We start from the raw sequence: 12,909 nt of genomic DNA, 5'->3' as shown, positions 1-12,909 counted from the left end.
CTGCACCCACAACCAGGTCTCTTCTCTCCCCAACACACTGGAAGGACCACTGAGGAGAAACCCCAATTATCCTCTTCCTTAGAAAATCTCCATGTCCTATTACACATAGTCTAAATGCTATTTTCTGCTACAGCCTATATTTATCCCTGGAAAGGAGAGACTTAGTTTACTTTCTAATGAATACACTCATAACAAACACAGCTCGCATTTAATGGGCATCTACTATGTGGCAGATACTATATATTTAATACCTCTTGTAGTAATTTATTACCGCTTTATGACAATCATATGCAGTGTTATCATGCCCATGTTTCAGATGAGGAAACTGAGGCTGAGAGCACAACTTATATGGCTGGTAACTTATAGATCTGTCTGGTTCCAAAGTTCAGACTCTTTCTATACATGATGCATGTACTATGCCTATATGTATCTACGGTAACTTAAGTTTTATATGCTTATTTTAAAGCAATAAATACCCAGTTGTGTTTATAGACTGTATTTCTTTAATTTTACTCTGCACAAAATTTACATTAATGTGCCTGTTTAGTAGGAGACCGGAATTTATATACACGACTTTGCTTATACACTTTGGAAGACTTTGAACTTATTAAAAGAAGATCACCATCTGGAAATTATTTGGCGGGAGGAGGATGGTTCTTGAAAACCTACGACACCTGCTTTAAATATTCCGAGTGGTAGCAAACCTTCATCCTTTGAATGCAGCAATGACCTATGGAAAATGGGCCCAATAAACTGCCCCTCCCCCCCAGCACGTGTGTTGGGCTGGGGGTGGAGGGTGATTTCTTCCTTCTTCATAAATACCCAGGCTTTACCTTCGTTGTCCTGCTCTTGTGTCATTGATTACACTTTTCTGTGTTAGAAGCAGCAGCAGGTTAGTAGATGGTCAGTGAGTCCCTACCCTGAGTCTTTCCTATGGGCTCAGTCTGCAGCAAACCCCTGCCCCATGGCCACTTGCCACCTCGAACACAAGCCTACAACCTGCCATGGCCTTCACTGCCGGACCTGACTGCCCACATGCCCTCTCCATCCCCATCACACGCCTCTCCTTCTCTCTCCCCAGGCCATGCAGCCACAGCCTTCTTGTCAAGCTCTTGTCAGCACCCAGCTGCTGGGTGAGGGAGCAAGAAGGATCCATATAGGTGGGTGAGTCTGAAGCCCCCAGATAACAACCCTTTGAAGATCCAGCCCAGTGAACATGTCCTGCAGTCTCACCTTCCCAAGCCCCCGTCCAGTTGGTGTCTCCCTGTCCCCTCCCAGCCACCTCACTCCATGTCACCTGCATAGCCGGTGGACACTGGGTTTCTTAACCCCAGCACTATCTGAAGGACGGTGTGCCAGCCTGGGAGCCTGGCGGCTTTGGTGAGAATTCAGATGAGAGAGCCCAGGTAGATAGAAGCTGTCCATCTAGCAACATTATCAGAGAAATTGTGGCCACAAGAAAGTGACATTTATGCACAGCATTGGGTGTGTAATAAATACAATGCACTATTCCAGTTTCCAAAGTGAGCCCAGTGTCTGAAAACCTCAGGGCTCATGTACAATAAATTAACATGATTAAAAACGAATTGGTAAACCATCGCAATGAAAAGGAATCGCTGCGGCAACACCTCTCAGGTAAGAAGGGGCTGCGGAGTGCCAGCAGCTGGTACCCTGGGCAGGCCCCAGGCAGGGTGCTGGCGACGCCTTGCACTCCCAGAAGGCTGCCCGCTCCCAGGAGCACCTGGACAAACAGTCGTGCAGCAAGTGAGGGCACCCACTGCAGGGCCCACTTAGGCCCCAGCTGGAGGGGGTGCACCGCCTCCTCTGTAGGATGTGGGAGGGGCCTGGGACAGCCCCACAGCCACCACCGCACAGGCCACGGGTGATGCTCTGACAACACTGGCTGGTCAGACGCTGATCTAAGGGCTTCACCTACATCTACTCAGTTACTCCTCACAACAACTGGATGAAGTAGCTGCTATTCCTCTTCCTAGTTTACAGATGAGGAAACTGAGCCACAAAGAGATTAAAAAAAAAAAAAACAAAAACCTGTCCAAGGTCCCAGAGTTAGTAAGTGGGAGAGGCATGGCTTGCAGCCAGCTTTACCTAAGCGCAGTTAAGTACCTGCTTCTGTTGGAGTGAGTGCTGCCTGGCCCAGACTGTCTCCTTTTTAAAAAATGTAAATTCTCTGCGAAAGATAAAGAGTAAATTCCTAACCCTTCAGTTCAAATAAGTTAACTTTCTCTACACCTTTTTGTAGCCCATTGTGACCCTCAGTTTCTATTCTCACCTTAACAATTTTCACATAAGAACCATGAGTCAGCCTCCCAGATATGCCACGGTCTCCCCTTCTAGGATGTGATGTGAGGAAGGAAAGGAGGGTGGAAGAAAGGATCACAGTCTCCATTTTACAGAGGAGGAAGCTGAGACCCAGGAAAGCCATGACTCAGATCCCTCCCACTGAGCTCAGGCTCGCCCAGCCCAACACACGGGATGCAGGATGCAGGATGCCTGGGCTGCAACTCCAGGTCCCTCTACCCTGCCTCTCCATTTCCTGCCTGCCCTCAGCCAAAGTGAGGCAAAGCCCAGATTGGCACGAAAGCCTGGAACAGGAGCCTCGAGGGCACATCCATGCTGACCGAAATGTCGGAGACTCCCCAAAGCATTTCCCACTGCTGCCCAAGCCCAGGAGCCCCCACAAGACCAAGGCCATGTGTCCCTGGGGGCTCAGCCAGCCAGGAAAGAAGTCCAGAGGCCCCGCCCTCACCAGCCCTGGCACTTGTCTGAGCTCCAAGAGACAGCCAGTCTCTTCTGAGGAGCCCCTGGGTTTCCCAAAACACACAGCGTCCCACCCCCAATTTTCTTCCTCCCTCCAGGGGTTTGCTCCCGTGGCCAGGCCTGCTGTGGGCTCAGGACAGGACAGGGGAGGGGAGCCCTTCGACCATGCATTCTGGGCGGCAGCAGGCTGCTAATGTTAACTGAGAGAAGGCAGGCGCTGTTTTCCTCTTCTTTCCCACCTCAATTATTGTTCCTTCCCAAATTATTCAAGGACAGAACCCCTGGGCTTATGACGAAGATAAAAAACAGACTTCCGAGGCTGCCTTCAAAGCCTCGTTTTGCCCTCCCCACCCAGCTCCACACAGGAGTCTCCACCTCCTTACCATCACACAAGAGCCCAGAGCCCCTTGCCCTCTCCAGGCCCAGCAGCTCCACGCACTGCCTCAACCTCTCTCCTCTCTTCCCAAGCTGACCCACCCCTTCCTGCAGAAGCAGATCAGAGCTCTCTCCACCAGCGAGCCTCTCCTGGGTGCCACTGCCCACACAAGCACCGCCTTCTTCCGGGTCCCGTGGCACAAGTCTCTGGCACCTTTCACTCTAGCCCCCGATTGGGTCGTGCCTGTGTGTGATTACTCAGCTCTCTGAGTCAGTCTCTTGGCCCAAACAGCAAGGGAGTCAATCTCCCTCTCCCCAGCCTCCCCTCACTGCCCTCTGCAGGGCTGGGCCGAGCAGTCACTCCAGAAAGATTTTAATTGGAGGTCTGGTCTCTGTTAGGGGAGCCCCATGCAGACGGAAGCTGTTTTCAGCTGGTTCCTCAACAAAACCTTAGAGAACAAGATACCTCTTGTGCTCCTAGCCCTACGGCCAGGCCATCACCCAGCTCTCTGGCCATCTACCCCCTTCGGCACCCTGCCTTCACAAGGACCCCTTTTTCCTCAAGGCTTCTACCCCCATCACAGATCACCACACACAGTTTGGATTGTCTTCTGTTTTCTTGCATGTGAATGTGGAACTCCTTGGGCCTAGAAGATACTTATCCATCTGTTGCCATTCGCTGTTCTGGGGCTTTTCACTGGGTATGACTTTGGTCTCTCTAAAAAGACAGCCAGATTCTTCCCAGGTCTGTCCTTTCTCTGCTGCTTCCAGTGCGAGAGTGGAAGGGCTAGATCAACACAAGAATGGCTGAGTGGTGGTGCTTCTAAGGCAAGCTGCTGTGTCTGTTCTGAACTACTTGTTCTCATCCTGGGCTCGGAACTTCCGGGACAGAGTCTGCCTGGGGCCCTGCAGCTCGCCATTCTTAGAGTCTATTTGAATGAATACAGCATTGCCCCCCAAAGTCAGATTAGCCATTGGTGTCTAGAAACTCCAACCTGAGCACCTACTGTGTGCCTTTGCCTGTCAAGGGGGGCTGCCGAGAAGAGGCGGGGCCAGATGACTTGGTTCCTGCCCTCCACCAGTTCTCAATCTAGATGGAGAGAAGATTCACAGTCAGGAGAGCCAGTGCCAGTCTAAGAGTATGTGGCCATGGCCAAGGCTGTGGAATGTGGTTCAGTGTGTGCCAGAAGGAGGGGAATAATGGTGGCCAAACTGGAGGGAAGCTGAGCACAAGAGGGCCTCCTCCCTCCTTGAGGAAGAGGGGGAGCAAAGGAAGTGAAGAGCAGGGGGCAATGGAGAGGCCTGCACACGGACACCACCTGAACCAAGATCCCCACCACACGGGGCCCCTTACATCCCCAAAGATGAATCAGCAACAAAGTGTAAACCCCGAATGAAGAGAGCAAATGAGAAGCAACTGTTCCCAGCTCCCCCTTCCATTTGCCAGCCTTTTCCCTCTCAGTGGATGGAACAATTGTGGCCATGAAGTGGCACTTGGAGAAAAAGTTTTGAATCTGTTTAAATGTCACAGTGAGTAATACTTTGCCCCCATCTTCCCCTAATTACATTTCTCTTTGATGATTTAAGGTTAAAAAACAAAATTAACTCAAGTCTTTCTAGACTATCAAGGGCAAGGAGACCAAAGCACCAGCCTAACCATGTTCCTTACTCTTTTCTCAGGGGTCCTACTCCTTTATGGCATTATTCTGAGACACCTGTCTGTCTCAGAATTTTTATCCCTAACACTATGCTGTGGCAGAGAGGTGGGAGCCGAACAGATCCCGCTCTGCGCCTTTTAGAGATCATGCCTTGGCAGAAGTTGCTTCTGTCCCAGGAAGCTGGGGGGAGGTGGGGTATCTCACCACACACCTTCCAGAGAGCTGAAAGTTGAGGAATGTGCTACCCCTTATGGGGAGACAGCCCAGATCCAAAATCAGCCACTCTCAGGTGGGAGAGAGGGGAGAGTGAGGAATCTTCCCTACGGACGAAGGGGCTCTCCATAACTTCAGGTCCAGGGTCCAGACGTGGAGGGAGAGAGGGAGGGGGCCTTGGTGCAGGAGGGGAGGAGGTGCAGCCCTGGAGGGAGTTGGAGCTATACCGCATGGAGGAGTCTCTGCGGGTGTCTGAAATAACCAGATGCCCCCTTTCAGTAACAACTCGACTCTCCCACTCACTCCTGCCCAGGGGTTGCTTTTATTTATGTATTGGCAATTATTATTATTAACGAAACACCTGTGAATAATTTACCTGAACCTGGGGGGAAGGAGTTGAGGTGAGGTCAGAAAGAAGTGGATGTGAACCTCAGCCCCCTCCCCTGTGCAGGTCCCTCTTTTCCCAGCCCCCCTCAGCTCACTTTCTTTACTTCCCCTTGTCCTCACTTCACTTTGTGGGGAGGAGGAGGCAGGGAGAAGAAGAGACCTCAAGGAGGAATTACTCTCCTAAACTCCCCTGTTAAGGCAGAAAGTACATTCCACTCCTTTGTGAGATTCTGGGAGTTAAGTGTCCGTGCCACAGGATGACGTTGGAAGAGATGTTTTGAACAAAGTTATTGGCCTCTGCTGTCCTGTGGGAAAGGGGAAGAGGGGGTCTAAAGCCGAGTGGGTGTACATACACACAGACACACACACACACACACACACACACACACACACAGGCAGAGTGTGGATATAAACAGGGTCTAGGTACACATCCACAATGCATCCGCGCAAGCACCCACAATCCTGACGAGACATATGCACACACCTCCCAGCCACCAGCTCAAACCGTCTGTGTGCCTACCAGGGACATGCTGCCTTATTACAGCACTTCACAGGCACACCAAGCCTACAGCCACATGGCAAAGAAGCTCTGTGTGTGAGTTTCAGTTCCATTCCTCCAACTTGGGTTTTTCTTAGACCATCAGATAACACTGGATAACGGAAGCCCTGAACCGAGTTATGAATCAACTATACTTACACAGGATTCCATCGAGCAAAGGCAGGAGTATCTTAAAATGAAAGGATGAAGTTCCACATATCTCAGAACTGTACTTGCTGTTTGGTTTGGACCCTGGATCCTCGGGGAGAGGTGACCCGGGTGCGCTCGAGGCCTGGGGCAGCAGAACCTCGGGGCCTCCTTGGGCCTCCTCCCGGCGCTGGAGAGCTCAGCGTTGTGGCTGTACCAAAGGAGCTTGGTCTCAGGTTTCAGGCAGCTAGGGTCTCATTTCTTTAAATAAAATTTTAAACATGATGTTGTCTAGTAACATCACGTAACCCGAGGGCAAGAAAAGAGAAACCCAAAACACCGGAAAGGGGCCGGTGGCGACCAGGACAGGGTCAAGCCAGCAGCTTTGCCCTGCAACCCGCGAGGGAGCAGGCGTGTTATTTTAATTTGCCCGGAAACCGAGAAGAGGCTGCCCTAGAAACGCAAATGTGGGAGAGCAGGGGTGCAGGTAAATATCATTAAAAGGGGAATCTATCTACTCTCCCAAGCCAAGTTCACCACCAGCGTTCGCCCCCAGAGGCGGGGCTGCTTGAACCCGGTTCCCGCGCCAGCCACTCCCTCTCCCGCGCAGCCGACGTTCTGGCCCCGGTGGGCCTGATGGGGAACCTTACGGAGTCTGGGCTGGGCGGCCGGGACCCTTTGCTCTCGCCCGCAGACGTGACTCCCAGCCTCGCACTTTTGGAGCGGGAGGTGCTGCAAACGAAGCCCGAGGGGGCAAAGCACGCAGTAGGAGTCTGGGTCCGGCCGCAGCCCGGAGAGCGATCTGGGGGTTTTATTTCTTTGATGGTGAATTTAGAAAAAAAAAATTTTTTTTTTCAATTTGAACCAGTAAAGCAGACAAGGGCAAAAGCAAGCCAGTCCCTCGTGCTGGCTCACCGGCCACCGCGCCCAGAACCTGCCTGCTTCCCAGCCGGGCGAGCGGGCCGAGGCGCCCGGCTCCTACCTTCCTCCCGCCAGCCGCCTGCCGGTCCAGCCGCCGCGCTTTGGGGCGGGGAGGCCGTCCGGGACGGAATACCCACCTCCAGCCTTCGCGGGCGGGCTGGGACGAGGGTCGGGCCCCGACTCTCTACGCCCCGTGCCCCCAGCGCTGCCCAACCGCTCCCCAGACCCGTCCTCCCCAGGTAGCTCGGGTGGCGGTAGATGCCGTGCGGGAGGGCGAAGATTTGGGGCTGCTCTGGCAGGTTGGGGATGCGAGGAGGGAAAAAGCAGAGAAAGACAGTGAGAGCGCGCGCGAGAGAGAGCTCTTGTCTACAGATTTATCCACATAACATATATTTATGTAGCATTTTTTTCTCTCGACACTGATCAATGCGCACTCGGATCGCTGGGCGGACTTCCTCCAAGCCGGCTCGCTTTTTCAAGTCTAAATAAAGGGAACCAGATGGGAGAAAAAAAGCGCCCATTCCACCTTCGCCGCCGCCCCGCCCGCCGTCCCTGCCTTTGCTTCGCCCGCCTGGCGCTCTAATAGAGCGCAGCTCAGGGGATAACGCCCCCCTACATACCCACACGAAAATGAAAATCAATGTTTTTTTAAAAAAACAAAAAGTTGCACCTGCTGCTATTACAAAAAGAACCCCCGAAAGGCAAAGAGGAAGCCAGCAGCCCCGTTCTTAACTGGCACCCGCTCCCCGCGGCCGCCGGGCCCGGAATCTCAGCGCCTCCCGAAGAGCCATGCGCCTGGCGCTATTTATAGCCGGGGGCCGTCTCGGACTGTACCACCGCTGCTCGCCGGGGCCGCCGACAGGGGAGGCGCGGCGGGGCCGGCGCCGCCCCACGCCACCCTGCTCCAGGCCGCCGCCCGCCGCCGCGCTGAGCCCCCCCGCCTTAATCTCGCCCTCCCGGCCCCGCGCCCCCCTCTTCCGCGCGCGCACACTCGCCGCCCCCACCCCTGGTCTGACTGGGAACTTGAACCGGTCCAGCCTGTTTAAACGCAAAGGACAGAGATCCTGTCTGTTCAATGTAAAAAAAAAAAAAAAAAAAGAAAGAAAAAAAAAGAAAAAAAAATCTGATCAGACCGAAAGAGAGAGAGAGAGAGAGAGAGAGGGAGAGAGGGAGAGAGAGAGAAGAGAGGGAGGGAGAGAGAGGGGGGAGAGGAGAGAGAGCGCGAGCGCGAGCGAGCGAGAGAAGAGAGGAGAAAGAGAGAGAGCAGAGAGCGAGAGGAGAGCGAGGTGTAGAGAAACCGAGGGGGAGAGAACCCGAGTGTGTGTATGCGTGTGCGTGTGTGAGCGCGAGCGAGCTTGCGAGGGAGAGGAGCGAGAGAGTGCGAGCAAGAAAGAATAAAAGGAAAGAAGATTTTCTCTATGTATATAAAGATGGCCACGTTAGCAAACGGACAGGCTGACAACGCGAGCCTCAGTACCAACGGGCTCGGCAGCAGCCCGGGCAGCGCCGGGCATATGAACGGATTAAGCCACAGTCCGGGGAACCCGTCGACCATTCCCATGAAGGACCACGATGCCATCAAGCTGTTCATTGGGCAGATCCCCCGCAACCTGGATGAGAAGGACCTCAAGCCCCTCTTCGAGGAGTTCGGCAAGATCTACGAGCTTACGGTTCTGAAGGACAGGTTCACAGGCATGCACAAAGGTGAGTGCACCTTTCGCTCCCAACTTTGCCGGGGAGAAAGAGCGGGCGGGCGGGCCGATCGGCCAGCGACGAACGAGCGAGCGGGAGACGGCGCGAGAGGGAGCCTCGGGCGGACGCCGAGGAGGGAGGCGCTCCGGCAGCAGAGACCGGGACTGGGGTGCGTGGGGAGCTGTTCGCCGGGGCAAGGCTGGGTTTTGGGCAAAAAGCTGATAGACGCGGTTTCGTGGGGAGAGAAGCGGGAGCAGAAGAAGAAGAGAAAGAGAGAGAGGATCGAGGGGAAACGGGGCTTGGATTTTTGGGTACAGCGACTTGAAAGACTGGGATGGGGACGTCTGCACCGGCCGAGCCCGGGACGCTGAGCAGACTGGCGGGCTCTCAGCCGGCCGGGGACCAAGGGTGCTGTCCATCGCCGTGGTGCTGAAATACTAAGCGGAGGTGGTTTTCTCCTTCTCCGCTCCGGGCCAGAGTAGCAGGAGCGCAGCCGTCTAAAAAGAAGAGAGGTGACAGATTCAAAGATACATTTTTTATTTCGCTATCAATTTAACAGTAAACTCTCCGTGTCGAGCTGTGTGCCTGAATAATCCGGTTGTGGTGCGAGTGGCGGAGGAGGGGTTGGGGGGGTTAGTTGTTTGAAGGAAAGGGGGACAAAACCTAAGGTAAGAATTAGCAAAGAACCAGCCATCCCCTGGGTGGAGTGGGGGGGTCAGGGAAGCCTGGATGATCCCCTCCTCCAGAAAGCAGGGCTTCGAGAAAAAAATCTGTGTGTGAAAGATATGCATTTTGGAGGGTGTATCCTAAATTATCCCAAACTCACCATGCAGAGAGGTTTATAGTACATCGTTTCTTTCCCTTGAAGCAGTCATTACTAGTGAGTGCTTGGAGGAGGGGGAAACAGAATGATCAAAGAATTAAAACCCAGCAACTTTTTAGGAAAGTGGTCATGGGAATTGTCTGCAGCCTGCCTGTTTTCTCCTTGTTTTATTATCTTTAAGGCAGAGCCCCAAACGTGTTCAGTTGTAGAACGTGTGTGGGTGGCTGTTGGGTGACGAAATTAGCCCAGTGCTTGCTCCCTAACAGTAATGTATAGGATGTGCAGCGGGAATTAATCGGGGCTGGAGCTGTGTAGGCAAGTTAAATGCTTTCTGAGAGAGATTGATCGTCAGGCAGAGAAGGAGCATTGGGCTAAGGAAGTTGTAAGGGATGTGTATGGACGTTCCGTTTTTAATAAACAGTAGTGTGGAGAGCTGCTGAAGATGCTGTGTTAGAGCTGGTGGTTTAAAAGATGAAAACACACACACGCACATGCACACCTACCCACACACAGAGGGCAGCCTCATCCTTGGCCACAAATGGGCTATGAACAGAGCTGATCCTCCGGCACATTAGGTGCAGAGCGCGGAGCTGTCTGGTTCTCTAAGCAGCAGTGGTTTTCACTATCACAGCCTCCCTCCTTCTTCAGCCCTCCCTTCATCCGAATACTAAGCAGAGCTCCGAACTCTTCATAGTTGGAGTCCCAGAGAGCAGTTTTTATTGGCTTTAGCATCTTCCAGCTTGCCTGCTGAGGAGTAAATCTTAAAGTTAATGGCATGTTGAGTAGCACAAAAACATAGCAGAATGGAAATATACTGGGTTTGCTGGGGTGGGGTGAGGGTGGGAGCTGTAATGGAGAGAGAAACCAACCTTTATTCAATATGGAGAAAATGTCTGTTCAGAAGAGAAACTGGAAAGGTGGAATGGGGAGGCAGTCTTCGAAATAATATCAGTTTCCCTCTTTTTCACCCTCCTTCTCAAGTCAACCATATCTCTGTAGTTTTTCCCTTTCCAATCAAGCTCCCTAGAAGCTAATCAAGGTTTGTATTAAACCTTTGTCATTTTAATATGTCCCCAGATTTTAAAATAGCAATAATGAAAATTAAGAAGCAGAGGTAGAGAAATACTTTGCCCATCTTAATGACAGGTTCTTGTGGGGATTTGAGATTTTAAAGTTTAAAAAAATCAGTATCCACTAGAGGCAAAAAGACAGTTGTGAAGAACTGAGCTTCCTATGAGATCTGGGTTGGAGCACTTTATTTGCTTCTTTATTCCAAATGAAGATAATCTTAAACAATATTCCTCGGTTTCTTCTCACGATCGCTTGCTAGTATCATCACTCTGTTTCTGATGTTTTGGGGGCTCCCTTTTACTATAGCAAAGATGTAGAATTATCATCATCTGCATCAGCGAGGTAGAGAAGGTTAAGATATAGTCGCATCGTATGTATCATACCATATATATGCATACACATATCTGGCGAGGATTCCTATGACAAGCAAAACTTCATTTTCTAAATAATTCCTCCTCTAAACTGGCTCAGTCAGGGGCAGGCAGGCCCGTTGGCTCTGGAATGCTGGGTGCTTCATTGTCAAAGCTCACCCTTCAGAGCCTGAGCATATTTTTTTTTCCTATGAAACTTCCTGCCTCTCCATCCCTCAGATTTTTATAGGCAAGGTTGGCCCACAATGTCCCTAACAGTGCTTGGAAGCTCTGAGAGAGCTGAATAAATGAGACAGTTTCTGAGGCCTGGTTTATTCATTCCTAGAAGAGTTTGAACTCCTCCTTCAGTGATACCGCCTGATTTATTAGCTAATCCTGATAAAATAAGCTTCCGGCCACCTTAAAAAATTACTTGCTTGCCATTGGTGATTAATTACTGTTTAGTCAAAAGCATGATGAGGCTTGAAGAATGAGGGTTGCATTTGACTTCTAGATTTCCCCCAAGTCTAAATTATAACATGAGGCTAGGGATAGAAACGTGCCTTTGTTAAGCCTGGTTTCGGGGTATATTTGTGGCTTTTTCTTTCCCCTTCTTGAATTTCTAACTTCTAATGAATCATACTGGGATAAAATTGAGAGACATGACAGGATACTGGCCTTCAGTGTGGATGGAATACATATGCTACTGGTTAAAAAAAGAAGAAAAAAAATAAGTAAAAATTAAATTAAGTACATGAGATTTCAGGTGGGTATCCATTTGTTGGCCACCTGCCATTTCTGGTAACTAAAGAAGGAAACAGTTCTAAGGGTTAATGGAATACCTGCCATGCGTAGAGTGAACCTTAAAAGGCAATTACTCCAGTCAAATTGGGAGTCTGGAGGAGGGAGTAGGTGTGTGTTGTGGAGAAAACCCGGCCGTATCGGAGAAAGGCTGTTGGGCTGGGGAGGCAGCAAATAGCAGTTGTGGACTGGCGTGATTACCGTAAAGGTAAATTCACCCCCTGGAGAACAGAAGGCAAATGGGTAGGGGGAGATCTGGGCGCTAGGCAGAGAGAGAAAGAAAGGAAAAAGCCCAGAACAATTTGAAGAAACAACACCTAAGGAAGAAAACCCAGTTTAATGCAAACTCTCCCGGCTAACTCAGAGTCTCCTTTTCTCCCCCATTAGAAGCACTTCGAGAAAGATTGTTTTTCCAGGCTCCAAAGAGAAAGACATTAGGCTATTGATTAAAGAAGAGAGAGGCAAACTCCCAGGGTATCAGCAGAAGTGAACTGAGGATGAATTTTGCCCCTTCTTATAGAATTTTTCTCCTTTGGAGAAGGAAACAGGTCATCCACTAGTCTAATTCTTCCCTTCTATCACTTTTTATTTATTTCTATTTTATTCCTTGTATTTCCTGAAAAACAAAGGCAGTGACTGAAAATACGTACACACACACACACACACACACACACACGACTGCTAACACACACACACATACACAGTTAGTGGATCACACATGAACAAGCCAAAATCCATTCATAACTTTGGTCTTATCTAGCAGGATAGGAGGCAGCAAAGACTGAGTTACTGGGAGACATAAAGACTAGTGCTCTCTGGATAGCCATATTATAATGCATTATCTTTAAAGTCATTTAAGTCCAATTTAAGTGGTATTTAGTATAATATTTATGAATTAATGTGATCTAAGCATAGGGCTGTCCCCAAAGGTTTAAACAGCCTTTACTACTGATATGTGCTTGTTCCCGGAGCCTGCGATGCATTTTAATCTAAACAGCTAAGTCCTCATCACAGTCCCTCTTGTTAACCAGTCAGAACAGATCTGTGGCCTGGATAACCACTCTGCATTGAGATTTTCCCCTGCTGCATGGAGGAAAATCTACTCTAGTGGCAGCCCGGGGGCTCCCAACCCAGGAGCCACAGCTTCAGGGATGT

At 50.8% G+C, this 12,909-nt stretch overlaps 1 protein-coding gene across 1 annotated transcript in view; it reads left to right on the top strand.

Moving 5' to 3' along the window:
* The first annotated feature begins 7,991 nt into the window (after positions 1-7,991).
* Positions 7,992-12,909, top strand: part of CELF4 (CUGBP Elav-like family member 4) — a 299,649-nt gene continuing 294,731 nt past the window's right edge. The window contains exon 1 of the mRNA XM_073789894.1: positions 7,992-8,721. Within this exon, the coding sequence (XP_073645995.1) occupies positions 8,436-8,721 (286 nt within the window). The 5' untranslated portion in view covers positions 7,992-8,435. The remainder of the gene's footprint in view (positions 8,722-12,909) is intronic.

Source organism: Tursiops truncatus, chromosome 13 (genome assembly GCF_011762595.2).
Source record: "Tursiops truncatus isolate mTurTru1 chromosome 13, mTurTru1.mat.Y, whole genome shotgun sequence".
NCBI lineage: Eukaryota > Metazoa > Chordata > Mammalia > Artiodactyla > Delphinidae > Tursiops > Tursiops truncatus.
The sequence above is the reverse complement of the archived record's forward strand: the minus strand, read 5'-3'. Positions and strand labels throughout refer to the sequence as shown.